The sequence below is a fragment of the Entelurus aequoreus genome, linkage group LG22 (assembly GCF_033978785.1).
Source record: "Entelurus aequoreus isolate RoL-2023_Sb linkage group LG22, RoL_Eaeq_v1.1, whole genome shotgun sequence".
NCBI lineage: Eukaryota > Metazoa > Chordata > Actinopteri > Syngnathiformes > Syngnathidae > Entelurus > Entelurus aequoreus.
This window is the reverse complement of record NC_084752.1, coordinates 4,658,966-4,686,457: the sequence shown is the minus strand read 5'-3', so window position 1 is coordinate 4,686,457 and position 27,492 is coordinate 4,658,966. Positions and strand designations below refer to the sequence as shown.

The 27,492-nt window shown below is 40.5% G+C and overlaps 2 protein-coding genes across 7 annotated transcripts in view; one reads left to right on the top strand and one right to left on the bottom strand.

Annotated features, from left to right (window-relative positions):
* rnf150a (ring finger protein 150a) overlaps positions 1 to 27,492 on the top strand; it is a 106,046-nt gene that overhangs the window by 11,257 nt on the left and 67,297 nt on the right. For 4 of the 5 annotated variants that reach the window (XM_062032322.1, XM_062032316.1, XM_062032318.1 and 1 more), the window contains exon 2: positions 774 to 823. The exons of the other annotated variant lie outside the window; for it this stretch is intronic. The gene's annotated coding sequence lies outside the window, so the exon portion shown is untranslated. The remainder of the gene's footprint in view (positions 1 to 773; positions 824 to 27,492) is intronic. 5 annotated transcript variants of the gene reach the window in all.
* Positions 1 to 27,492, bottom strand: part of LOC133639197 (uncharacterized) — an 86,458-nt gene that overhangs the window by 50,364 nt on the left and 8,602 nt on the right. For both annotated transcript variants that reach the window (XM_062032328.1, XM_062032327.1), the window contains exon 2: positions 721 to 803. In XM_062032328.1, the coding sequence (XP_061888312.1) occupies positions 721 to 803 (83 nt within the window). The remainder of the gene's footprint in view (positions 1 to 720; positions 804 to 27,492) is intronic.

Below are 27,492 nucleotides of genomic sequence, written 5' to 3'. Positions count from 1 at the left end.
TATATATATATATATATATATATATATATATATATATATATATATATATATATATATATATATATATATATATATATATATATATATATATATATATATATATATATATATATACACATATATACATATATATTCAGAGCACGATGATGTCCCGTTATCGGAAAATGCATTTTTAGACAATATGATTTGCCTGAGCGGCTAGGAGACACCGAGAGTAACAAGCGGTATAAATTGGATTAGAAAGGACAGATTTAAGAAAATAATGATTTTAAAAAATCGTGTTTTTTTTTTTACTTGGGTCTTCCCGCGGACCGGATTTTGGACGCTGGCGGGCTGTAGTTTGGGGACCCCCTGCCATAATGTCATGCAGAGTAATGAATCTATTTGAAATGCAATTAATTCTTATGATTATATTTCATTATTTAGCCGTGTCAGTGTATGAGGGTTCCAAATGAAACAGTCTGAGCAGTGTTTCGCATTTCGCACCCCTAATTGTTTTGGCGCTACCTGTTACCCTCGCTCATAAACACAGAATGGGAACGCAGCTGGTCGTTCCAACTGCGAACAGTAGATGGCGTGGTAATTCTGCTTTCATGCGCTGTTAGAGAATGCGTGGGCAAAAGCGACAGAAGAAAAAAAGCGCATTTGCCTTTTCCTTAACGTCATCGTTTCGCTTGTTTGGAGTGAGAGTGGAAAAAAAAGACCTCAGACAAGTCATACCTCAGCACAAACACACAAAGCCACCCCTGAGTTTTGTGTCTGTCTCTGCACAGGTGAGGCCTGGGCCGCCGTTGGGTGCCTGACTGGAAAAAAACACAGACAGGTTAGTGCACATCTTCGCCTGTCATATTTGGTCACGCGCTGGAAAGGCAACATGCTGGTTGACATTGATCAATATCTTCCTGCCGGCCATCAATGTTTTTGTTTTCATCAAACCTGTCACACCCCGCCTCGGGTGAAGGTAATGTAACCGTTGCAAACCAGACTTTCAAATCAAGGATGGCAAGGCACGCAGTTGGTAACAGTTTACAAACATTTATTGAAATCCCAAAAAGTGTCAAAAGGTGAACAATGACAGGAAAACAAAGCACCTACACTCTGTAATGGTAATAAACAGAGGCAATATTAGTATTGTATATTATATATAGTACATTTATATTCTAAATACATTTCAAAGTTGCATGCTTTAAATAGGCCTATATACTTCATCAAAATAAGCATATTAAAAATAATCAAAATGTAAATCATCCATTATAACAAAATACATGTATTCATAATCAAAGGTCAATAATCAAATATGTCAAAGTAAAGAATTAAATAATCAAAACAGATTTAGCAAAATCTATTAGCAATCAACAAAACTCATTTAACCGGTTACAACACAACATCTCATCAAAATAATCACCTCAGTAGATGATGCATGAAGATCGAAACTCCTGCTCAGGACAGAGAACCTCCTCTGGCAGTGACCAACAGCAGACTGTCAGAAAAACGGCATTTTCCAACTTAAATAGCCCATAGCTCCGCCCACTAGCTGGGACCAATTTGACAGGGGGAATTAAGAAAACAGTTATTTTGCAAATTACACCATAAATAACCATCACATGTCTAAAAAGTATTCACATAGTACTTTTGCATGTGTAGAGCAGTCATTTTTGTACACAGTATATTCAGGCTTTAGACAACACAACTTTCAAATGTCCAGTGTCCTTCTGTAATACCCAGCTTTTGATAATCATGGTTTGACCCAAATTTGGCCTAATTAGTGAATGCAGGTGTGTTCACCTATATAAAGCCCTCAACCCCACCCTGACTCTTTTAGTCAACTGTTCAGAGCCATGGTGGGTGACAGGTAACAATTTGTTTGTTGAGCACATGCTTTTCACTAGCTAACAAGATTGAATGTTTGTAGTTTGTCCATGTTGAGCTTCCCAACAAATGTGCACGGTTTGTGAGGAAGTCCAAAGGTCAAACAGTGACAGTGTGGGGTCAAACTGTCACATTACCTCCCTCCTCTCCAGCGACAGCAAGTTCAGGGAGACGAGACAGGTAATCAGCTAGCAAGTTAGTTTTGCCAGCTCGATGTGTGATATTGAAGCAAAAGGGCTGTAACGCCAAGTACCATCTGGTGACACGGGAGTTCTTATCCCTCATGGAGTTGATCCAGCTCAATGCTCTGTGGTCCGTTTCCAGATCAAAGGTCCGTCCCAGAAGGTAATAACGTAGGCTGTCCAATGCCCACTTGATGGCAAGACATTCCTTTTCGATGGCAGAGTACCTAGTTTCTCTGGGATGCAGTTTACGGCTCAGATATAGAAGCGGTTGTTCCTCGCCCTCCTTTCCTTGGGCTAGGACGGCTCCAAGGCCCACACCGGAGGCATCAACTTGAACAAGGAATCGCTGGTTGAAGTCAGGACTTTGTAAGACCGGGAAAGAGCATAGAATAGCTTTGACCTTTGTGAAGGCAGTTTCACATTTTTCTGTCCATTTGACTGGATTAGAGGATGCTTTGGTAGTCAGCTCGACAAGAGGAGCTGTGATGGTAGAGAAGTGGGGCACAAATCTTCTGTACCACCCAGAAAGCCCCAAGAATGACCGGACCTGCTTCTTTGTCCGGGGTCTAGGACTGTCTTGGATAGCCTTCACCTTGTCCACCTGAGGGCGTATCTGCCCGTTGCCAAGATGGTAACCTAGGTAGCACACCTCAGTTTTGGCCCACTCACATTTCTGGGTGTTAAGAGTGAGCCCAGCAGAATGGATCCGGAGCAGGACTTGACGCAGGTGAGAGAGGTGGTCTTTCCAGGAAGTGCTGAAAACCACCACATCATCAAGATAGGCAGCAGAGAACTGGCCACACCCCTGCAGAGCGCGATCCATTAGCCGCTGAAAGGTTGCGGGGGCTCCGTGGAGTCCGAACGGCATCACTGTGTAATGATAGAGACCCTTTGGTCCACGGAAGGCAGTGTACTCCCTAGACTCCTTCTTTAAAGGGACTTGCCAGTATCCCTTACACAGGTCAAGGGTGGTGATGAACACAGCTTTGCCGAGCTTCTCAAGAAGTTCATCAATACGTGGCATAGGATAAGCATCAAATTTAGAAACGGCATTCACTTTGCGTAGGTCATTACAAACTCGTATCGTGTTGTCTTTTTTGGGAACGAGGACAATGGGGTTACACCACTCACTGTTTGAGGGTTCAATCACTCCTAGATCCAGCATGGTTTGGATTTCATGGTTGAGGGGCTCCACCATCCGCTCAGGCACTCTGTATGGGCGCTGACGGATAGGTGTTGGGTTTTTTAAGTGAATGACATGTTCAATTAGTGGAGTCCTTCCGGGCTTTCCACTGAACAATACTGGGAATTCTTCACACACTTGCAATAGTTTAAGGGCAGATTGTGCAGACAAGTGGCTTACATCAGGTTTCTGTGGTGTAGTGAGCATGGACAGATCTGTCTCCTCCACATCATCCTCCATTTCCACTTCCCGTGCCAGCATCACCTTTTTCTCTTGCAACTTCTTGCTTTGAGTAGGTACTTGACTGGCCTGGACATCCTTTCCTTCCACAGAGGATTTCCTCTCCTTCCATTCCTTCAGAAGGTTGATGTGGTACACTTGGGATGCCTTTCCTTTATCCGGATGTGAGATCTCATAGGTGACTGGACCAGCTTGTCTGACCACGGAGTAAGGACCTTGCCATTGGGCCAGCAGTTTATGGCTTGAGGTTGGAAGCAAGAGCATGACCTTTTGACCTGGGTATAGCACCCTGTGACGTGCTTTTTGGTCATACCAGGTCTTCTGTTTCATCTGGGCCTTTCCAAGATTTTCTCTTGCCTTGGCTCTGTATTGCTCCAGCCGGTCTCGCATCTGCAGCACATAAGAAAGTACCCCTTGTGGTGCAGGTGGTTTGGATTCCCAGGATTTCTTCAAGAGGTCCAAGGGGCCTTGAACAGGGAACCCATAAAGAAGCTCAAAAGGCGAAAACCCGGTAGAGGCTTGGGGTACCTCTCGATAGGCAAAGAGCAAGAAGGGAAGCCATTTCTCCCAGTCTCGACCGGTGTCGTCTACAAACTTCCTCAGCATGGACTTCAGGGTTTGGTTGAAGCGTTCCACCAACCCGTCAGTTTGTGGATGATAGGGGGTGGTGCGAATGCCAGTAATTCCAAGTTGTTTGTGAAGCTGCTTCATGAGCTTTGAGGTGAAGTTGGGTCCTTGATCCGTGATTATTTCATCTGGAATTCCTACTCGTGAGAAGAATTGTACAAGTGCAGAGATGACTTTCGGAGTCTTGATACTCCTTAGTGGGAAGGCCTCGGGAAATCTGGTGGCATAGTCACAGAGGACAAGGATGTATTCATGGCCTCCACTGCTTTTCTCCAGGGGTCCAACAATATCCATTGCAATCCTCCGGAAAGGAACATCAATGAGAGGAAGAGGGAGTAGTGGGGCTTTCTCAGGTCGTCTCGGAGAGGTCTTCTGGCACTGTAGACAGGTTTGACAGTACTCAATAACATCTTTGACCATTAAAGGCCAAAAGAAGCGAGCTTTGACTCGAGCAAGAGTCTTGTCTTGCCCAAGATGACCAGCCCAAGGTATGGAATGAGCAAGATGCAGTACAAGGGGCCTACAGCAGGTAGGGACCACCAAGCGATTCTCTGACTGATCTGCTACATACAGAACTCCATCCTCCAAGACATACTTTTCACCCTGGTTTGGCTGCAAGGGGATGTTTGCATCTTTCATCTTAGCCAGCAGGGGAGCCAGTGAGACGTCAGCTCTCTGTAGCTCTCGGATGTCTTCAGGTACTTGCCACTCTTCATCAGGTTTCAAGCTTGACACATTACCCAACAGTGGAGTACCTTGGATTTTCTCCAGGCGGCGCTGGCTCTTACTTTTGGGCGGGCCCTTCTGACCACCCTGGCATAGAGAAGGGTCCAAGTCAGGAAGAGGCTCCAGCCCTATCTTGGCTGTCTGGGCACGGGTGAGTACTGGATAAGCCTCTTGAATGGCTGGAATAAAACTGGACTTCACTTTCTGCGTGTGTGTCTGATGAACAAGATCATGCAGAATAGGCAAGTCTCTGCCCAAGATCATGTCATGGGGCATGTGATCAAGAACCCCCACACGGAGCAAGAAAGCCTGGTCATCGATGACGATGGTCACATCAGCCACGGGATATATTCTTTGATCACCATGGACACATTGAATGGCTGTGGCATGCTGATAGTCAAGATTACCAAGTGACACAAAAGAATGGTTCAACAGTGTCATGGAGCTACCTGTGTCCAACAATGCTTGCACTGGACGGCCATTAACACAAGCTGGCACCATGATAGGTTTGGCCTCAGGTTCAGAATTGGGTGCAAGAGCAGGTGCCATGACTGAAGCTGGGACAGATGGATGGGGAACATGACAGAAGCTGGACAGCTTGGGACCTTTCAAGGGGCAGACTGGGGCTCGATGCCCTGGCTGTTGGCAGTGGTAGCAGATGAGATCCTTCACTGGACTCTGTCTCGGGAGCGGTCTGTTGTCCCCTGAGGTGCTATAACCACCTGCTTTCTGCACACCTCTTTGGTGTGACAGGTCGGCTGCACCTTGGGCTGCTACACGGTTGTTCTGCTGCCTTGGCATTCGGAGTCCTTTACGAGCATTCAAGTACTGGCCTGCAAGTTTAGCAACAGTAAGTCCGTCTTCTGGCTCATGTTCCTTCACCCAAGTCTTCATTTCGTTGGGCAGCATGCGAAGCATTTGCTCCAGAATGAAGAGCTCTGCAATGTCTTCTTTGGAATGCTGCTCTGGCTTGATCCATCTTCTGTAGAGACCTTTGAGTCTGTTGTAAGTCTCCTTGGGAGATTCACCAGGGGGAATGTAGGTTGACCGGAACTGGAGTCTATAAGTCTCAGGAGAGATATCAAACTTAGCAAGGAGGGCTTCTTTAAGGTCAGTATAGACGTTGGAAGCATCTTCCTCCATCGCAGAATAGGCATCCAGAGCTTTGCCGGTCAAGAGTGGAACAAGTCGGCAGGCCCAGTCAGACTGAGGCCAGCCCCAGGTGCGAGCGATGCGCTCGAAGCGGACAAGAAAGTTTTCGATGTCCTCACCCTGCTGGAAAGGGAGCATCTTTGGGCCTTGTCGGAGATGATGGTCAGGTGGCAAGGAATCTCTGGACGGCGACGCTTGAGGACTAGGAGTTGGCTGTGGGCGAGTTCTGGGTTTGGGCGACTGCTCATAACGACTATCATCAGTACTACGGTTAGCATTTTGGTTAGTGAGTGAGTGATCTAGGCTAGGCCTTGTACATACATTTTTTAACTCCTGGAGTTCACGGACTAGGATAGCTTCCCTACGTTGCTGTCCAATCAAAAAGTCTTGGAACATGTTAACCAGAGTAGGTTCACTTAGCACTCTTTCAGTCCTTTGTGGCTCAGCAGACCACCTAGCCTTCCCAGAACCCTTCCTATGCTGCTTACGCCTAGCCCCAGAGTTCTCAAAACCTTTGACGTCTTCTTCAGACTCCTCTGTGTTCCATCCAACTTCACGCTCCTCGGCCATAGTCGTCCGGTCCAGCCTCATCGCCGTGGCCCCTCGACCAGCCATCTCATCAGTCTCCTCTGTCATTGCCACCTTCGACACTTGGGATCTCAAACCAGTTCTGGCCTGCCCTCTGCCAGATTTGTTGTAAACTCTGCGGCTTGCCATCCCACCACTGCCACCATATGTCACACCCCGCCTCGGGTGAAGGTAATGTAACCGTTGCAAACCAGACTTTCAAATCAAGGATGGCAAGGCACGCAGTTGGTAACAGTTTACAAACATTTATTGAAATCCCAAAAAGTGTCAAAAGGTGAACAATGACAGGAAAACAAAGCACCTACACTCTGTAATGGTAATAAACAGAGGCAATATTAGTATTGTATATTATATATAGTACATTTATATTCTAAATACATTTCAAAGTTGCATGCTTTAAATAGGCCTATATACTTCATCAAAATAAGCATATTAAAAATAATCAAAATGTAAATCATCCATTATAACAAAATACATGTATTCATAATCAAAGGTCAATAATCAAATATGTCAAAGTAAAGAATTAAATAATCAAAACAGATTTAGCAAAATCTATTAGCAATCAACAAAACTCATTTAACCGGTTACAACACAACATCTCATCAAAATAATCACCTCAGTAGATGATGCATGAAGATCGAAACTCCTGCTCAGGACAGAGAACCTCCTCTGGCAGTGACCAACAGCAGACTGTCAGAAAAACGGCATTTTCCAACTTAAATAGCCCATAGCTCCGCCCACTAGCTGGGACCAATTTGACAGGGGGAATTAAGAAAACAGTTATTTTGCAAATTACACCATAAATAACCATCACATGTCTAAAAAGTATTCACATAGTACTTTTGCATGTGTAGAGCAGTCATTTTTGTACACAGTATATTCAGGCTTTAGACAACACAACTTTCAAATGTCCAGTGTCCTTCTGTAATACCCAGCTTTTGATAATCATGGTTTGACCCAAATTTGGCCTAATTAGTGAATGCAGGTGTGTTCACCTATATAAAGCCCTCAACCCCACCCTGACTCTTTTAGTCAACTGTTCAGAGCCATGGTGGGTGACAGGTAACAATTTGTTTGTTGAGCACATGCTTTTCACTAGCTAACAAGATTGAATGTTTGTAGTTTGTCCATGTTGAGCTTCCCAACAAATGTGCACGGTTTGTGAGGAAGTCCAAAGGTCAAACAGTGACAGTGTGGGGTCAAACTGTCACAAAACCTAATCTGCCCGGCAACCCGTAAGTCAACGGCTTGTGTACGCCTCCGTGCAGATGGCATGCAGGTATACAGTACCAGCTGCATTCACATTAACAAACAAATCACTTCTCAGACAAGTTATTGTTATTCTTGGCACCAGATTAAAGGGGCGGAGCTATTGGCGGGAACTGTTTTTGACGGACTTGTTTCAGTTGGATAACCAGTATAGCATAGTATGGCAACAAGCTTTGATTGGGTTTAAGATTGTAGTGATCTTTATTGGGCTTTATGACACGGGCTGAGGCCCACCCAATCAGGGGCCCCCGATTTTGACGGCAGAATGCAATAATTGGTGCTCATAGCTGTCAATCACAGACAGCCCTGCTTGGCTCAAACCCAGGTTGCCGGTGTGAAAGGCCAGCGTCCTGACTACTGAGCTAAAAGCACAGATAATATCTATAATGTAAATACCGTATTTTTCGGACTATAAGTCGCAGTTTTTTTCATAGTTTGGCCGGGGGTGCGACTTATACTCAGGAGCGACTTATGTGTGAAATGATTAACACATTAGCGTAAAATATCAAATAATATTATTGATGTCATTCACGTAAGAGACTAGACGTATAAGATTTCATGGGATTTAGCTATTAGGAGTGACAGATTGTTTGGTAAACGTATAGCATGTTCTATATGTTATAGTTATTTGAATGACTCTTACCATAATATGTTACGTTAACATACCAGTTGGTTATTTATGCCTCATATAACATACACTTATTCAGCCTGTTGTTCACTATTCTTTAGACATTTTAAATTGCCTTTCAAATGTCTATTCTTGGTGTTGGCTTTTATCAAATACATTTCCCCAAAAAATGCAACTTATTATTATTATATATATTTTTTTATATAGCGCTTTTCTCTAGTGACTCAAAGCGCTTTACATAGTGAAACTCAATATCTAAGTTACATTTAAACCAGTGTGGGTGGCACTGGGAACAGGTGGGTAAAGGGTCTTGCCCAAGGACACAACGGCAGTGACTAGGATGGCGGAAGTGGGAATCGAACCTGGAACCCTCAAGTTGCTGGCACGGCCACTCTACCAACCGAGCTATGCCGACTTATACTCCAGTGCGACTTATATATGTTTTTTTCCTTCTTTATTATGCATTTTCGGCCGGTGCGACTTATACTCCGGAGCAATTTATACTCCGAAAAATACGGTAGTCATGAGGTGTGTCAAAACTTATGTCAAAAATGCAATAAACAAATGTTTAAAAAAAAAAAAAGATTTTACGATTTAAAAAAACAAAACAAAACTGGTAACTCAGTCATAAAATGTATGGTGTTGTTTTACACCAAATTATTGTAAATTGAAAAACTTTACGTTAAAATGTCTGGTGACTGACCTGCTAGCTTTTTACCAAAAATCTGTGGTTATTTTTCACAGTGCATTACCAATAAACTGAAAAACAGTACCACTGTTATTTTTACCGCAAAATTCTGCCGACTGAGCTGCAACTTTTTTTACCAGAAAATCTATGTTCCCTATTTTTTCACAATTTATTACTGTAAATGTTTAAAACGCCACTGACAATTTTCACGGTACATTTGTGGCGACTGAGCAGCCTCGCTGACGTTGCATCGATGATTTTTGATCGATTCGGCTCCCACGTTCCCACTTTGTCCATTGCTGCACTCGAGGTTTTTCAAAGCATTCCACTCGGAGCGAAAACCATCGCACCTCAACACATCGAACATGATCAGCCATTTGAAACGCCAGCGATGTTTCGGGAGACGCCCGCTAAAAAGCACTGTTCTTAAAGTTGACTGGCCTCTGTTACACTCGCACAGACGTGCTTGCGCCTGTCCCGAAGGAGATGTGTTTATGAATGAAATGATTTCTGTAAATGGATGATATTTTTGCATTGTTGCTGTACTGTTGAGTAAAATCATGCTTTTTTTTAATGTGTTTTCAGGGCGGGAAGGGTGCATGGTGTTTAGGGTTGTTTTGTTCGGGGCGGCCTCCCTTAGGTTAAGGCGACCCTGGCTTTATAGTATAATACAGTACATTAGAAACGTCCATTTACAAACCCCTTTTATTTGCAACCTTTTCGGTTGACAAACTTTTACATCACGCCAAATACGCGCGAACCATGTCTCTGTGCACGAACGCTTCACTCATTCATTTTGTGTCCCGCTGGCAATAGGGGTGTAATGGTACACAAAAATTTCGGTTCGGTACGTACCTCGGTTTAGAGGTCACGGTTCGGTTCATTTTCGGTACAGTAAGAAAACAACAAAATAGAATTGTTTTTGTTATTTATTTACCAAATTTGTAAACAATGGCTTTATCCTTCTAACATTGGGAACACTATAATAATTCTGCCCACGTTAATCAACATTAAACTGCCTCAAGTTGTTGCTCAGATTAAATACAATGACAAAACTTTTCTTCTACATATAAAAAGTGCAACATTAAACAGTTTCAAGTAGCTCATCATGCTTAATTTATTACAGCATTTGGGAAGCCTGTAGTTGATTTGTATTATGTAAATGTTATAATATAATAATATAATTTTATCAACATGTGATAGCAGGGACCCTGCCATTCAAAACTAGGCTGCTGCATTTCTTATGATTAATGTAACTATAGCTGAAAAAATAGTACAATAGCAATAGGAGAGACTATTCATCCCTGAACACCATGGAGTTCATGTAGGCTTAATGATGCACTTACATTATTATATCAACTATCAGAGACAGAAACTCTTCATTTCACATAATGTCCTTTTTTGCTGCTTCAACACAGCTCAATCAACACAGAAAAAGGTCAAGTGAAATAACAGACAGACAGGGCTTTGCTGACCGTAACACACACACACACACCGCAAAATGAGCTAACGTTACGCTAAAAGCGAATTAGCCTTCACCTCAAGCCAGGACTGCAAGCGAGCTGAACTGCCTTTTATATTTCTAGAAGGTCAACGAGCTCATAGTGATGTTACTAGTAGTTGACTGGGAGGTGTTTATTATCATTTGGGGAGAGTCCGCTGCCTGATGCTTACCTGCTAAACGCTAAGCACTGATTACATGCGCTCTGAATACGCACTGCTGATTGGCTGTTACCGCTCTGAATATGCACTGCTGATTGGCTGTAACCGCTCTGAATACACACTGCTGATTGGCTGTTACCGCTCTGTTTGTAACCAATCAGGTTACAAACCTGATTGATTAGGAGTGACAGATTGTTTGGTAAACGTATAGCATGTTCTATATGTTATAGTTATTTGAATGACTCTTACCATAATATGTTACGTTAACATACCAGTTGGTTATTTATGCCTCATATAACGTACACTTATTCAGCCTGTTGTTCACTATTCTTTATTTATTTTAAATTGCCTTTCAAATGTCTATTCTCGGTGTTGGCTTTTATCAAATACATTTCACCCAAAAATGCGATTTATACTCCAGTGCGACTTATATATGTTTTTTTCCTTCTTTATTATGCATTTTCGGCCGTTGCGAATTATACTCCGGAGCGACTTATACTCCGAAAAATACGGTACACGGTTACGCTGCCGCGCTCCAGACAGCACAGACACTCAACAACGGCACATTATTTGCGGATTATAATTACTGTTTTGCAAAAAATATTTTTAACCCAATTAAGTGAAATTACATAATCTCCCACGGGACACAATATCTCACGGTACACTAGTGTGCCGCAGTGCGGCACAGTGGTTGAAAAACACTGTGCTATACTTTAGTAGACTATATTAAACTATAGTCACTTCTCAGTGCTTCAGCGTGTGTGTGCCTTTTCTGTGTTTTTTTCGCCTTTTTTTTCCATTTTGCGAACTCAATGAGTCCCAAAACTCTACAGATCAGCGTGGAAAGGAGACAATTGCTGTAGAGGTAAAAAAAAATAAGAAAAAATAAGTTTTGCATGGAGTACATTAATGGCGCTCGCAAGTATGGAAGAATTGACGAAGCAGGCTTTAATTGTGATGGGCCCGGACCAAAGCGGACTTATAAACGCATGCTTACCTCATCTAAAGCTAAATATTACTCAAATCTCATCCACCTCAACAAAAATGATCCTAAATTTCTGTTTAGTACAGTAGCATCGCTAACCCAACAAGGGACTCCTCCCAGTAGCTCCACCCACACAGCAGATGACTTTATGAATTTCTTTAATAAGAAAATTGAAGTCATTAGAAAAGAGATTAAAGACAATGCATCTCAGCTACAACTGGGTTCTATTAACACAAATACGACCGTATATACGATGGATACCGCCCTCCAAAATAGTTTCTCTCTCTTTGATGAAATAACATTGGAGGAATTGTCAAAATGTGTAAATGGGACAAAACAAACAACATGTTTATTTGACCCAATTCCTGGGAAACTTATCAAGGAGCTTTTTGTATTACTAGGTCCATCAGTGTTAAATATTATAAACTTATCACTTTCCTCTGGCACTGTTCCCCTAGCATTCAAAAAAGCGGTTATTCATCCTTTACTCGAAAGACCTAACCTCGATCCTGATCTCCTGGTAAACTACCGGCCGGTGTCCCACCTTCCGTTTATCTCGAAAATCCTCGAAAAAATTGTAGCACAGCAGCTAAATGAACACTTAGCGTCTAACAATCTCTGTGAACCTTTTCAGTCCGGTTTCAGGGCAAATCACTCTACGGAGACAGCCCTCGCAAAAATGACTAATGATCTATTGCTAACGATGGATTCTGATGCTTCATATATGTTGCTGCTTCTTGATCTTAGCGCCGCTTTCGATACTGTTGATCATAAAATTTTATTAGAGCGTATCAAAACGCGTATTGGGATGTCAGACTTAGCCTTGTCTTGGTTTAACTCTTATCTTACTGACAGGATGCAGTGTGTCTCCCATAACAATGTGACCTCGGACTATGTTAAGGTAACGTGCGGAGTTCCCCAGGGTTCAGTTCTTGGCCCTGCACTCTTTAGTATTTACATGCTGCCGCTAGGTGACATCATACGCAAGTACGGTGTTAGCTTTCACTGTTATGCTGATGACACCCAACTCTACATGCCCCTAAAGCTGACCAACACGCCGGATTGTAGTCAGCTGGAGGCGTGTCTTAATGAAATTAAACAATGGATGTCCGCTAACTTTTTGCAACTCAACGCTAAGAAAACGGAAATGCTTATTATCGGTCCTGCTCAACACCGACATCTATTTAATAATACCACCTTAACGTTTGACAACCAAACAATTAAACAAGGCGACTCGGTAAAGAATCTGGGTATTATCTTCCACCCAACTCTCTCGTTTGAGTCACACATTAAGAGTGTTACTAAAACGGCCTTCTTTCATCTCCGTAATATCGCTAAAATTCGTTCCATTTTGTCCACAAGCGATGCTGAGATCATTATGATTGATTGATTTCACAGTGGAGGAGAAGACACGACCTCTCGTTTACACTGCAAAAAGTCAGTGTTCAAAAACAAGAAAAAAAAATACAAAAATTTGGGGTATTTTATTTGAACTGAGCAAAACCATCTGCCAATAGAACAAGAAAATTTGGCTTGTCAAGACTTTCCAAAACAAGTCAAATTAGCTAACCTCAATGGACCCCAAAATAGCTTAAAATAAGTATATTCTCACTAATAACAAGTGCACTTTTCTTGGTAGAAAAAAAAAGAGACCTTTTTGCTTAATATGTTGAAAAATATTCTTAAATAAAGTAAATGCTAGTGCCATTATCTTGACATAATGATATGCGCTCGGCATTACATTTCTTGAAACCAGCAAACTTATACTAAAAACAAATTTATTGTTCTTAATGGAAAGGCAACAAGGCAAGCGCTTGTTACTCTCGGGGTCTCCTAGCCGCTCAGGCAAATCATATGGTCTAAAAATGCATTTTTCCATGGATAACATGACATCATCGCGCCAAGTGCGTGCTCTTTCAGTCAATTAGTGCGCATATATACAGCCCGGCCCCCGGCCAACATTTTTTAAAATTGTAATTTTGAAGAATTTATCTGAATGTGCATGAACTATCTCTGTTCAAAATTGTTAGAAATGTCACATGTTAAATGTTTAAATATTAACTGTGAGTTTACTGTACTGTGCCAACTGTACTACTATATGAGTACCTATTTTCTATTGTTTCACTGGAAATAAAACAGCAAAGTCCATTTGGCTGTCATCTGTTTTAATTATGAGACACAATTTTGTCAAAATCATGATTTTTTTTTTTATGCCTGAAATAAGAAATGTTTACTTTGCAAATGTAGTTTTATACTTGTGAGTGTTGATGACACAGCTTTGCAACAGTTGATATTCTAGTTTCAAGCATGTTTTACTCAATATAGCTCATCAAATCTCAGCAACAAGCTGTAATATCTTACTGACATCATTTAGGACCAAAACACTTAAAACAAGTAAAACACTCTAACATAAAATCTGCTTAGTGAGAATAATTATCTTATCAGACAGAAAATAAGCAAATATCACCCTTATTTGAGATATTTAATCTTACTTAGATTTCAGTTTTTCAGTGTACCTGCACCAGCGCACACACACACACACGAACATTACTTTTTTACTTTACTTTTTCATATCGGCCTTACTTGGCCTGGTGCTGGTAAATTAAAATGAGCAAGGCCACAAAGAGAATTTTTTTACATTGAATTATGCTGACAATTTCATTGAAAAAAGTTGTTTTAAAATACAGCGTGGAAAAATTTGCTGCTTCCAAAAGCAAGACTCACTTCCAAATTGAGACTAAAGCAATCGAGCATATCTCAGAAGCAGCCAATGAGGTGTTTGAAGTTACGTGACACGGGTCTTGCAAAACTGCATAAAAAAGGCAGTTAACTGGGCTACCTTGGCATAATACAGTGATTCTCAAACTGTGGTACCCGCCAAATAATCACTTGATTAAACTACCGGTACAGTGTTTTATTTTCCTACATTCAAACACGGTGTTACTGTTCAAACGATTTGTTTACTTAGGCCTACTACGCTGATGCAGTGTTTCCCATAAACTGCCAAGATACCTGTGGCGGTGGGGGCGTGGCTATGGGCGTGGTCACCATGACATCATCGAGTAATTTGCATAATTTACTACAATGATTTGATTTTCTCTAAAAAGGCTCAAAAAATGTATACTTACTAATTAATAATAACAGTTTTGTTTTAAACGTCCATCCATCCATCCATCCATTTTACAATATAATTACAACACTTTATGTACATATTTATATACAGATTTGAACAATAAGTTGATCACTGAAATATATTTATTAATTGTGGTTCTTACAAAAAATATATCTTATAAAATATAAAAGCTAAAATGTCTCAAAGCTTTGCCCCTTTAATTAGTGCATACTAAATAATTTAACTTTAGCCTACTACTACAAGCATATTATTTACCAGCAACATAAAGTGAAACAGAGGCAGAGGTGTCCTGCCACAGTCAGTAACAAATAAACAGAAAACAGTAGTAGTGGTAGATAGACACAGAGCTTCATCAAACATCTGATCCACTGAACAAAGAGCTCCAAAAATATTGAATTTTAGACTGCCATCAGTTTTTTTCCATACACTTAACCATGTGTTTCCTACTGCCTGCAGACTTTGCACCCTTTGTTATATACACATGTTGTGTTTCTAATATAAATACATTTAATAAAGTCAAATACAAATAAAGGCGACAAGAGAAGTATCCTACACTTCTCTTTTGTAAAGTAAATCTGAACAGCCGATATGGGCATCTACATCAACTGTATGATTTGCCTGAGAAGCTGGAGAGGACAAAAAAAAAAAAATTATTTTAATTTTTTTCATTTATTTTTTTATTTTATTTGTGGCGGACGTAATTCTTTCGTGGCGGGCCGCCACAAATAAATGAATGTGTGGGAAGCCCTGTGATGTATTTTAATGTTGGTCATTATGGTGTTGGTATTAGGAGAGCCAAGTTTTTTCTGAGGTGGTGCTTGGTGAAAAAGTTTGAGAACCACTGGCATAATACAAAATCATTAACATTTAAATGCGGCCCACTGGATATTTTCAAACTATAGAAATAATTCCAATGGTTAAAATCTGCACTTTTGAGTGACACATGGTTTCTGCGTCATGGTATGCAGCTAAACTGACTGTGATACACAATGTGACCAGCAGATGGTGCTGGATAACGATGTCCAGGTAAACGTAACGAAGAAGACAGGTTTGGATCTATTCATAGAGGAAAGAATAAATGTTTGAACATAAGCTGGTTGTTCACATGACCAAGTTTGAGAAGCCTGCACGTTCAGACCCGCACTTGTGGACGCACACGTTCAGACCCCTTGGCTTTTTGCTACAGCGCCACCTGTTTTGTGGAGGCTGCATGTTCAGACCCGCACTTGGTCTTCATGACTACGGAAGATGGATGCGGTCGGCATGTAAGTATCGGAACGTGAATCACATTTGTTTGTTGAACTTTATAAAAGCTTTTGTCGAAACTGTATATTACAGAGTAACAAACCTGAGACTTTAATAAGTTTACAAATAATACAATAGTCTTATAGGCACATCCACTATAGTATGTTATATTTAGGCTAAGCTAGCTTAGCCCTCTTTGGAAGTTAACTTCGCAGGCGCGTTTTGTTTTTAAGTTAATGAAACCGAGATACACTATATTGCCAAAAGTATTTGGCCACCCATCCAAATGATCAGAATCAGGTGTCCTAATCACTTGGCCTGGCCACAGGTGTATGCAATCAAGCACTTAGTCTCCATGCCTGTTTCTACAAACATTTGGGAAAGAATGGGCCGCTCTCATTGATTTCCAGCGTGGAAATCATCATCATGGCGCCGATGAAGGCTGCCTCGGTGCTTTTGTGCGCTCTGTTTTGTTTGTTTTTGTACATAAATTGTGTTTCCGGGTGCTCTTACACCCGTGAAGAGCTACTGAACATCAGATCCACCATCCCTGTGGACTTGTTACCGGTCATCTTAGCGTCAGCTGCGGATTTGGTCCATTCTGTGCTCAAAAGAGGGAAAACGCACCGAAGAGGAAAGCGAGCGGGTGCACTTGTCCGTCTTCGCGGACGGAGATTACATCTTCCTCTCCAACGTCCGCTCACTTGCCAACAAGATGGACGAGCTAGCGTTGCTGATGAGAAGGAACAAGGACTTCTCCTCATCCTGTGTGTTGTGTTTCACGGAGACTTGGCTGAGCGCGAGTGTCCCGGACAGCGCGCTTCAACTGGAGGGCTTTCATCTCCTCCGCGCGGACCGAGACGCGGCGCTCTCTGGCAAAAAAAGAGGCGGGGGACTATGCTTCTTTATCAACAATAGCTGGTGCACAGACGTGGCAGCGATTTTTAAACATTGTTCTTCTTCTCTGGAATATTTCTTCATCCACTGTAAGCCCTTTTTACTCACCGCGTGAGATTGTTTCATTCATTCTCGTGGCTGTTTACATCCCGCCCGGCGCGGACGTGCGTGACGCTCAGCGCGCGCTCGCAGGACAGATCTTACATGTGGAACGGTCTTTTCCTGACTCTCTTGTTATCGTGCTTGGTGACTTTAACAAGGGAAATTTGAGCCAGGAATTACCAAAGTATAGACAGTTTATTAAATGCCCGACCAGAGAGGAGAACACGCTGGATCACTGCTACACTACATTGAGCAAAGCTTTTCATGCAGTCCCGCGCGCTGCTCTTGGACTATCAGATCACGTGATGGTGCACTTAATCCCTTCATACAGACAGAGACTGAAACTGGCTAAACCTGTTATGAGGAACATTGGGAGAGAGGTGGACCGGCTGACGTCCTGGTGCAGCCTCAACAACCTGGAGCTGAACGCCCAGAAAACAGTGGAGATGATCATGGACTTCAGGAAAGTCACAGCCCCACCATCCCCCCTCACCCTGATTGACTCTCCCACCCCCGTCCCCATTGTGGACTCCTTCCGTTTCTGGGGCACCACCATCACCCAGGACCTCAAGTGGGAGCTGACCATCAGCTCCCTCATCAAGAAGGCCCAGCAGAGGATGTACTTCCTGCGGCAGCTGAGGAAACTTAAGGTGCCGACCGAGATGCTGGTGCAGTTTTACTCCGCCATCATAGAGTCCATCCTGACCTCCTCCATCACAGTGTGGTTCCCCGGCGCCACAGTCCAGGATAAGAATAGACTGCAGCGCATCGTACGTGCTGCTGAGAAGGTGATTGGCTGCAAGCTCCCATCCCTCCAGGACTTGTTCTCCTCCAGGACCAGGAGGCGTGTGGGTCGGATCACAGCTGACTCTTCTCACCCTGGACACACACTATTCTCCCCTCTCCCCTCAGGCAGGAGACTACGCTCCATCCAGACCCACACCTCCCGCCACCTGAACAGTTTTTTCCCCTCGGCCATCAGGCAAATGAACAAGAACTCCTAACAGCAGCTCCTAAGTCTATCTGATAGCTCAGTCACAGCTCTTTTTATACCAAATATGTGTTATATGTGTTTTATGTCGCACGTTTGCACCAAGAAAAATTCCTAGTTTGTGAACCCGTTCTCAAACAATGGCAATAAAACTATTCTGATTCTGATCTGATTCTGATTCTGATTCTGAACTGTCATAGGATGCCACCTGTGCAACAAATCCTGTTGCGAAATTTCCTCGCTCCTAAATATTCCAAAGTCTACTGTGGGCTTTATTATAAGAAAATGGAAGAGTTTGGGAACAACAGCAAGTCAGCCACCAAGTGGTAGGCCAGGTAAACTGACAGAGAGGTCAGCATAGTGCAAAGACTTTCTGCACAGTCAGTTGCTACAGAGCTCCAAACTTCATGTGACCTTCCAATTAGCCCACGTACAGTACGCAGAGAGCTTCATGGAATGGGTTTCCATGGCCGAGCAGCTGCATCTAAGCCATACATCACCAAGTCCAATGCAAAGTGTGGGATGCAGTGGTGTAAAGCACGTCGCCACTGGACTCTAGAGCAGTGGAGACGCCTTCTCTGGACTGATGAATCACGCTTTTCCATCTGGCAATCTGATGGACCAGTCTGGGTTTGGAGGTTGCCAGGAGAACGCTACATTTCGGACTGCGTTGTGCCGAGTGTAAAATTTGGTGGAGGAGGAATTATGGTGTGGGGTTGTTTTTCCAGGAGTTGGGCTTGGCCCCTTAGTTCCAGTGAAAGGAACTTTGAATGCTCCGGGATACCAAAACATTTTGGACAATTCCATGCTCCCAACCTTGTGGGAACAGTTTGGAGCGGGCCCCTTCCTCTTCCAACATGACTGTGCACCAGTGTCCATAAAGACATGGATGACAGTCTGGTGTGGATGAACTTGACTGGCCTGCACAGAATAAATGTTCATGTTTGTGTGTAAACCATACTTGCCAACCCTCCCGATTTTTCCGGGAGACTCCCGAATTTCAGTGCCCCTCCCGAAAATCTCCCGGGGAAACCATTCTCCCGAATTTCTCCTGATTTTCACCCAGACAACAATATCAAGGGCGTGCCGTGATGGCACTGCCTTTAGCGTCCTATACAACCTTTTTCACCATACCCGGTCACACGTTGTATGCGGTTTCCACAGACACACGTAAGTGACTGCAAGACATACTTGATCATCTGCCATAAAGGTCACACTGAGGGTGACCGTGTAAACAACTTTAACACTGTTACAAATATGCGCCACACTCTGAACCCACACCAATCTCTCGAATACGGAGGTCTCAAGAATGGCAAGTATGGTGTAAACAAGTGTAAAAAGGTTCTTGAGCTGTCACCTGAACTCTGTAGTTAAGTGTTAGGCCCCTTCTGCACTAAGCCAGGTAAGGTTATCCAGGGTAAATCCCACCGAACCTTATCCGTGTCCACACACACACACACACACACACACACACACACACAATGGTCGTTTAAAGGCCTACTGAAATGATTTTTTAAAATTTAAACGGGAATAGCAGATCCATTCTATGTGTCATACTTGATCATTTCGCGATATTGCCATATTTTTGCTGAAAGGATTTAGTAGAGAACAACAACGATAAAGTTCGCAACTTTTGCTCGCTGATTAAAAAAAAGCCGTGTCCCTACCGGAAGTAGCGTGGCGTCACAAGCGGTAGTGCTGCTCACAATTCCCCGTTGTTTACAATGGAGCGAGAGATATTTGGACGATAACCCCATTAATTTGAGTGAGGATGAAAGATTTGTGGATGAGGAACATTAGAGTGATGGACTAGAATGCAGTTCAAGAGATATCTTTTTTCGCTCTTACCGTAACTTAGGTACAAGCTGGCTCATTGGATTCCACACTCTCTTCTTTTTCTATTGTGGTTGGCAGCTGACTGCACGGCGCCAGTAAAAGGATGACGGCACAGAGAGAGAGGACTGCATTTTTGGTTCTCTGCCAGTGGATAATTTAAGTTCTGCGTTTTGTTTTTTCATTACTACAAGGAGGACTTAAATAGACATTAAGTATTTTACTTAACCTTCAACCCGACGTCTTTTTCGGAGTTAAAAACGTTTTGTTGCATGCAGAAATGTTATTTCATCCTCTCTGCAGTCGTTCATTGATTTCATAAATGTAACCCATAATAGTTTGTTTATACATAGCACAAAGCAAAAAAAAATAATTTTTATATGCAGTGTTATTTCATTTTAAATTTCAAAAGAGTTTTGTGGCTCCCATTGTTCTCTTTAATTTGTGAAACGGGTCAAAACGGCTCTTTGAGTGGTAAAGGTTGCCGACCCCTGGTTTAAGGGGTTATCCGACTTAGTGTAGACATAGCCTTAGAACGCCTCAGGAAAGGTCCAACACTTAACTACAGAGATCAGGTGACAACTCAAGAACCTTTTTACACTAGTTGTTATGACACCTAAACATTTAACATATGAATAAAACTATTAATTAAATCATAATTAACCAAATTAATGAAGTCTAAAAGCACTATAAGTGGTACACTTAAATCCAAATTAATATTGTTGATTAAACCCAAGGTAATTCGGTCAATAAAATGAACAAAGTGTGATTACGTTTTAATTAATGCTGTTAAATAGTGGCAATTACACAAAGTTGTAACCTTTACACAGCAATTTCACTTCTGATATATGTGACCATTGAGATTGCAGATAACAACCATATTATTTTACACTTAATTGACAGTTTTGTGGAAAAGATTGCCTTAACTTTATCAATTAAATCCAACGTTTTATTTCTTAGAGTGCTAGATAAACACGCTGGTGACCATAGGAACTGATATATCTAATAAGTGGATGTTTTTTTTATCCTTTTGCCTTTATTGTTGCATCTTTGTTAGTCTTGCTCGAAGATAAAAGATATCGAACTACGGGGTGGTCTGCAGTAGAGGAGCAACGTTCATACCTTTTAAATATTCAGTGTTTTATTGTTCATAGTTCATATTGTTAATCCCTGCACATTCTGTATTTTCATGTACATTCAAATGTCTTTTTCAGTTAAAAAAAACTTAACGGAACATTCCAAACAGATTGCACTTTAGTTATTTTACTGAATTATATGACAATGTACATACAAATATAGAATGTGGGATTTACAATGTAAATTACCAATAAAACACTGAATATTAAAAATATGTACGTTGCACTCTTGCAGACCACCTCCTTGATGGACCTCTTATAATCGAGCAAGAGCAACAAATACGGCGAAACAAACGCAAATAGTAAAAAAAACATCCACAACTTCAATATTTCACTGTTCTGCAGAGCTTCGTGTGTCACTCAACCATTCAAATTTAATTCCTGTAGTTTGAAAATATCCAGTGGGCCGCATTGAAATGTTAATGATGTTGTATTATGCAAAGATAGCCCAGGTAACCGCCTTTTTTATGCGGTCTTGCAAGACCCGTGTCACGTGACTTCAACCTTGACACCTCATTGGCTGGTTCTGAGACAGGATCGATTGCTTCTGTCTTAATTTACCGGAAGTGAGTCTTCCATTTTGAAGCAGCAAATTTTTTGACACGGAATTTTTTTTTGCACTGAATTTTTCTTAGACGGATTTTAAAAAAACACAGAATTTATTGTCAGCATAATTTGATGTAAAAAAAAATCAGTTTACAAAATTTAAAGGCAAAAAATATAGTTTGAAAATATCCAGCGGGCCGCTTTGAAATGTTAATGATGTTGTTTTATGCAAAGATAGCCCAGTTAACTGCTCTTTTTATGCGGTTTTGCAAGACCCGTGTCATGTGACTTCAAACTTGACACCTCATTGGCTGGTTCTGAGACAGGATCGATTGCTTCGGTCTTAATTTACCGGAAGTGAGTCTTCCATTTTGAACAGCACATTTTTTTGCACTGAATTTTTCTTAGACGGATTTAAAAAACACTGAATTTATTTTCAATTAAATTGTCAGCATAATTTGATGTAAAAAAAATTCAGTTTACAAAATTTAAAGGCAAAAAATATAGTTTGAAAATATCCAGCGGGCCGCCTTGAAATGTTAATGATGTTATTTTATGCAAAGATAGCCCAGTTAACTGCTCTTTTTATGCGGTTTTGCAAGACCTGTGTCACGTGACTTCAAACTTGACACCTCATTGGCTGGATCTGAGACAGGATCGATTGCTTCTGTCTTAATTTACCGGAAGTCAGTCTTCCATTATGAAGCAGCAAATTTTTTTACACTGAATTTTTACGGGTTTAAAAAACACTGAATTTATTTTCAATTAAATTGTCAGCATAATTTGATGTAAAAAAAATTCAGTTTACAAAATTTAAAGGCAAAAAATATAGTTTGAAAATATCCAGCGGGCCACTTTGAAATGTTAATGATGTTGTTTTATGCAAAGATAGCCCAGTTAACTGTAACTGCCTTTTTATGCGGTTTTGCAAGACCCGTGTCACGTGACTTCAAACTTGACACCTCATTGGCTGGATCTGAGACAGGATCGATTGCTTCTGTCTTAATTTACCGGAAGTCAGTCTTCCATTATGAAGCAGCAAATTTTTTTACACTGAATTTTTACGGGTTTAAAAAACACTGAATTTATTTTCAATTAAATTGTCAGCATAATTTGATGTAAAAAAAATTCAGTTTACAAAATTTAAAGGCAAAAAATATAGTTTGAAAATATCCAGCGGGCCGCCTTGAAATGTTAATGATGTTGTTTTATGCAAAGATAGCCCAGTTAACTGCTCTTTTTATGCGGTTTTGCAAGACCCGTGTCACGTGACTTCAAACTTGACACCTCATTGGCTGGATCTGAGACAGGATCGATTGCTTCTGTCTTAATTTACCGGAAGTCAGTCTTCCATTATGAAGCAGCAAATTTTTTTACACTGAATTTTTACGGGTTTAAAAAACACTGAATTTATTTTCAATTAAATTGTTAGCATAATTTGATGTAAAAAAATTCAGTTTACAAAGCTCAAACGCAAAAAATATAGTTTGAAAATATCCAGCGGGCCGCTTTGAAATGTTAATGATGTTGTATTATGCAAAGATAGCCCAGTTAACCGCATTTTTTATGCGGTCTTGCAAGACCCGTGTCACGTGACTTCAACCTTGACACCTCATTGGCTGGTTCTGAGACAGGATCGATTGCTTCTGTCTTAATTTACCGGAAGTGAGTCTTCCATTTTGAAGCAGCAAATTTTTTGACACCAAATTTTTTTTTGCACTGAATTTTTCTTAGACGGATTTAAAAAAAACACAGAATTTATTGTCAGCATAATTTGATGTAAAAAAAAATCAGTTTACAAAATTTAAAGGCAAAAAATATAGTTTGAAAATATCCAGCGGGCCGCCTTCAAATGTTAATGATGTTGTTTTATGCAAAGATAGCCCAGTTAACTGCTCTTTTTATGCGGTTTTGCAAGACCCGTGTCATGTGACTTCAAACTTGACACCTCATTGGCTGGTTCTGAGACAGGATCGATTGCTTCGGTCTTAATTTACCGGAAGTGAGTCTTCCATTTTGAACAGCACATTTTTTTGCACTGAATTTTTCTTAGACGGATTTAAAAAACACTGAATTTATTTTCAATTAAATTGTCAGCATAATTTGATGTAAAAAAAATTCAGTTTACAAAATTTAAAGGCAAAAAATATAGTTTGAAAATATCCAGCGGGCCGCCTTGAAATGTTAATGATGTTGTTTTATGCAAAGATAGCCCAGTTAACTGCTCTTTTTATGCGGTTTTGCAAGACCCGTGTCACGTGACTTCAAACTTGACACCTCATTGGCTGGTTCTGAGACAGGATCGATTGCTTCGGTCTTAATTTACCGGAAGTGAGTCTTCCATTTTGAACAGCACATTTTTTTGCACTGAATTTTTCTTAGACGGATTTAAAAAACACTGAATTTATTTTCAATTAAATTGTCAGCATAATTTGATGTAAAAAAAATTCAGTTTACAAAATTTAAAGGCAAAAAATATAGTTTGAAAATATCCAGCGGGCCGCCTTGAAATGTTAATGATGTTGTTTTATGCAAAGATAGCCCAGTTAACTGCTCTTTTTATGCGGTTTTGCAAGACCCGTGTCACGTGACTTCAAACTTGACACCTCATTGGCTGGTTCTGAGACAGGATCGATTGCTTCGGTCTTAATTTACCGGAAGTGAGTCTTCCATTTTGAACAGCACATTTTTTTGCACTGAATTTTTCTTAGACGGATTTAAAAAACACTGAATTTATTTTCAATTAAATTGTCAGCATAATTTGATGTAAAAAAAATTCAGTTTACAAAATTTAAAGGCAAAAAATATAGTTTGAAAATATCCAGCGGGCCGCCTTGAAATGTTAATGATGTTGTTTTATGCAAAGATAGCCCAGTTAACTGCTCTTTTTATGCGGTTTTGCAAGACCCGTGTCACGTGACTTCAAACTTGACACCTCATTGGCTGGATCTGAGACAGGATCGATTGCTTCTGTCTTAATTTACCGGAAGTCAGTCTTCCATTATGAAGCAGCAAATTTTTTTACACTGAATTTTTACGGGTTTAAAAAACACTGAATTTATTTTCAATTAAATTGTCAGCATAATTTGATGTAAAAAAAATTCAGTTTACAAAATTTAAAGGCAAAAAATATAGTTTGAAAATATCCAGCGGGCCACTTTGAAATGTTAATGATGTTGTTTTATGCAAAGATAGCCCAGTTAACTGTAACTGCCTTTTTATGCGGTTTTGCAAGACCCGTGTCACGTGACTTCAAACTTGACACCTCATTGGCTGGATCTGAGACAGGATCGATTGCTTCTGTCTTAATTTACCGGAAGTCAGTCTTCCATTATGAAGCAGCAAATTTTTTTACACTGAATTTTTACGGGTTTAAAAAACACTGAATTTATTTTCAATTAAATTGTCAGCATAATTTGATGTAAAAAAAATTCAGTTTACAAAATTTAAAGGCAAAAAATATAGTTTGAAAATATCCAGCGGGCCGCCTTGAAATGTTAATGATGTTGTTTTATGCAAAGATAGCCCAGTTAACTGCTCTTTTTATGCGGTTTTGCAAGACCCGTGTCACGTGACTTCAAACTTGACACCTCATTGGCTGGATCTGAGACAGGATCGATTGCTTCTGTCTTAATTTACCGGAAGTCAGTCTTCCATTATGAAGCAGCAAATTTTTTTACACTGAATTTTTACGGGTTTAAAAAACACTGAATTTATTTTCAATTAAATTGTTAGCATAATTTGATGTAAAAAAATTCAGTTTACAAAGCTCAAACGCAAAAAATATAGTTTGAAAATATCCAGCGGGCCGCTTTGAAATGTTAATGATGTTGTATTATGCAAAGATAGCCCAGTTAACCGCATTTTTTATGCGGTCTTGCAAGACCCGTGTCACGTGACTTCAACCTTGACACCTCATTGGCTGGTTCTGAGACAGGATCGATTGCTTCTGTCTTAATTTACCGGAAGTGAGTCTTCCATTTTGAAGCAGCAAATTTTTTGACACCAAATTTTTTTTTGCACTGAATTTTTCTTAGACGGATTTAAAAAAAACACAGAATTTATTGTCAGCATAATTTGATGTAAAAAAAAATCAGTTTACAAAATTTAAAGGCAAAAAATATAGTTTGAAAATATCCAGCGGGCCGCCTTCAAATGTTAATGATGTTGTTTTATGCAAAGATAGCCCAGTTAACTGCTCTTTTTATGCGGTTTTGCAAGACCCGTGTCATGTGACTTCAAACTTGACACCTCATTGGCTGGTTCTGAGACAGGATCGATTGCTTCGGTCTTAATTTACCGGAAGTGAGTCTTCCATTTTGAACAGCACATTTTTTTGCACTGAATTTTTCTTAGACGGATTTAAAAAACACTGAATTTATTTTCAATTAAATTGTCAGCATAATTTGATGTAAAAAAAATTCAGTTTACAAAATTTAAAGGCAAAAAATATAGTTTGAAAATATCCAGCGGGCCGCCTTGAAATGTTAATGATGTTGTTTTATGCAAAGATAGCCCAGTTAACTGCTCTTTTTATGCGGTTTTGCAAGACCCGTGTCACGTGACTTCAAACTTGACACCTCATTGGCTGGTTCTGAGACAGGATCGATTGCTTCGGTCTTAATTTACCGGAAGTGAGTCTTCCATTTTGAACAGCACATTTTTTTGCACTGAATTTTTCTTAGACGGATTTAAAAAACACTGAATTTATTTTCAATTAAATTGTCAGCATAATTTGATGTAAAAAAAATTCAGTTTACAAAATTTAAAGGCAAAAAATATAGTTTGAAAATATCCAGCGGGCCGCCTTGAAATGTTAATGATGTTGTTTTATGCAAAGATAGCCCAGTTAACTGCTCTTTTTATGCGGTTTTGCAAGACCCGTGTCACGTGACTTCAAACTTGACACCTCATTGGCTGGATCTGAGACAGGATCGATTGCTTCTGTCTTAATTTACCGGAAGTCAGTCTTCCATTATGAAGCAGCAAATTTTTTTACACTGAATTTTTACGGGTTTAAAAAACACTGAATTTATTTTCAATTAAATTGTTAGCATAATTTGATGTAAAAAAAAAATCAGTTTACAAAGCTCAAACGCAAAAAATATAGTTTGAAAATATCCAGCGGTCCGCTTTGAAATGTTAATGATGTTGTTTTATGCAAAGATAGCCCAGTTAACCGCATTTTTTATGCGGTCTTGCAAGACCCGTGTCACGTGACTTCAACCTTGACACCTCATTGGCTGGTTCTGAGACAGGATCGATTGCTTCTGTCTTAATTTACCGGAAGTCAGTCTTCCATTATGAAGCAGCAAATTTTTTACACTGAATTTTTACGGGTTTAAAAAACACTGAATTTATTTTCAATTAAATTGTTAGCATAATTTGATGTAAAAAAAAATTCAGTTTACGAAGCTCAAACGCAAAAAATATAGTTTGAAAATATCCAGCGGGCCGCTTTGAAATGTTAATGATGTTGTTTTATGCAAAGATAGCCCAATTAACTGCCCTTTTTATGCAGTTATGCAAGACCCGTGTCATGTGACTTCAAACTTGACACCTCATTGGCTGGTATTGAGACAGGATCGAATGCTTCTGTCTTAGTTTACCTGAAGTGAGTCTTCCATTTTGAAGTAGCACATTTTTTTGCACTGAATTTTTCTTAGATGGATTTAAAAAACACTGAATTTGTTTTCAATTAAATTGTCAGCATAATTTGATGTAAAAAAAATTCAGTTTACAAAATTCAAACGCTAAAAAATCAGTAATAGACACAAATTAATAGGGGTGTGGGAAAAAAAATCGAT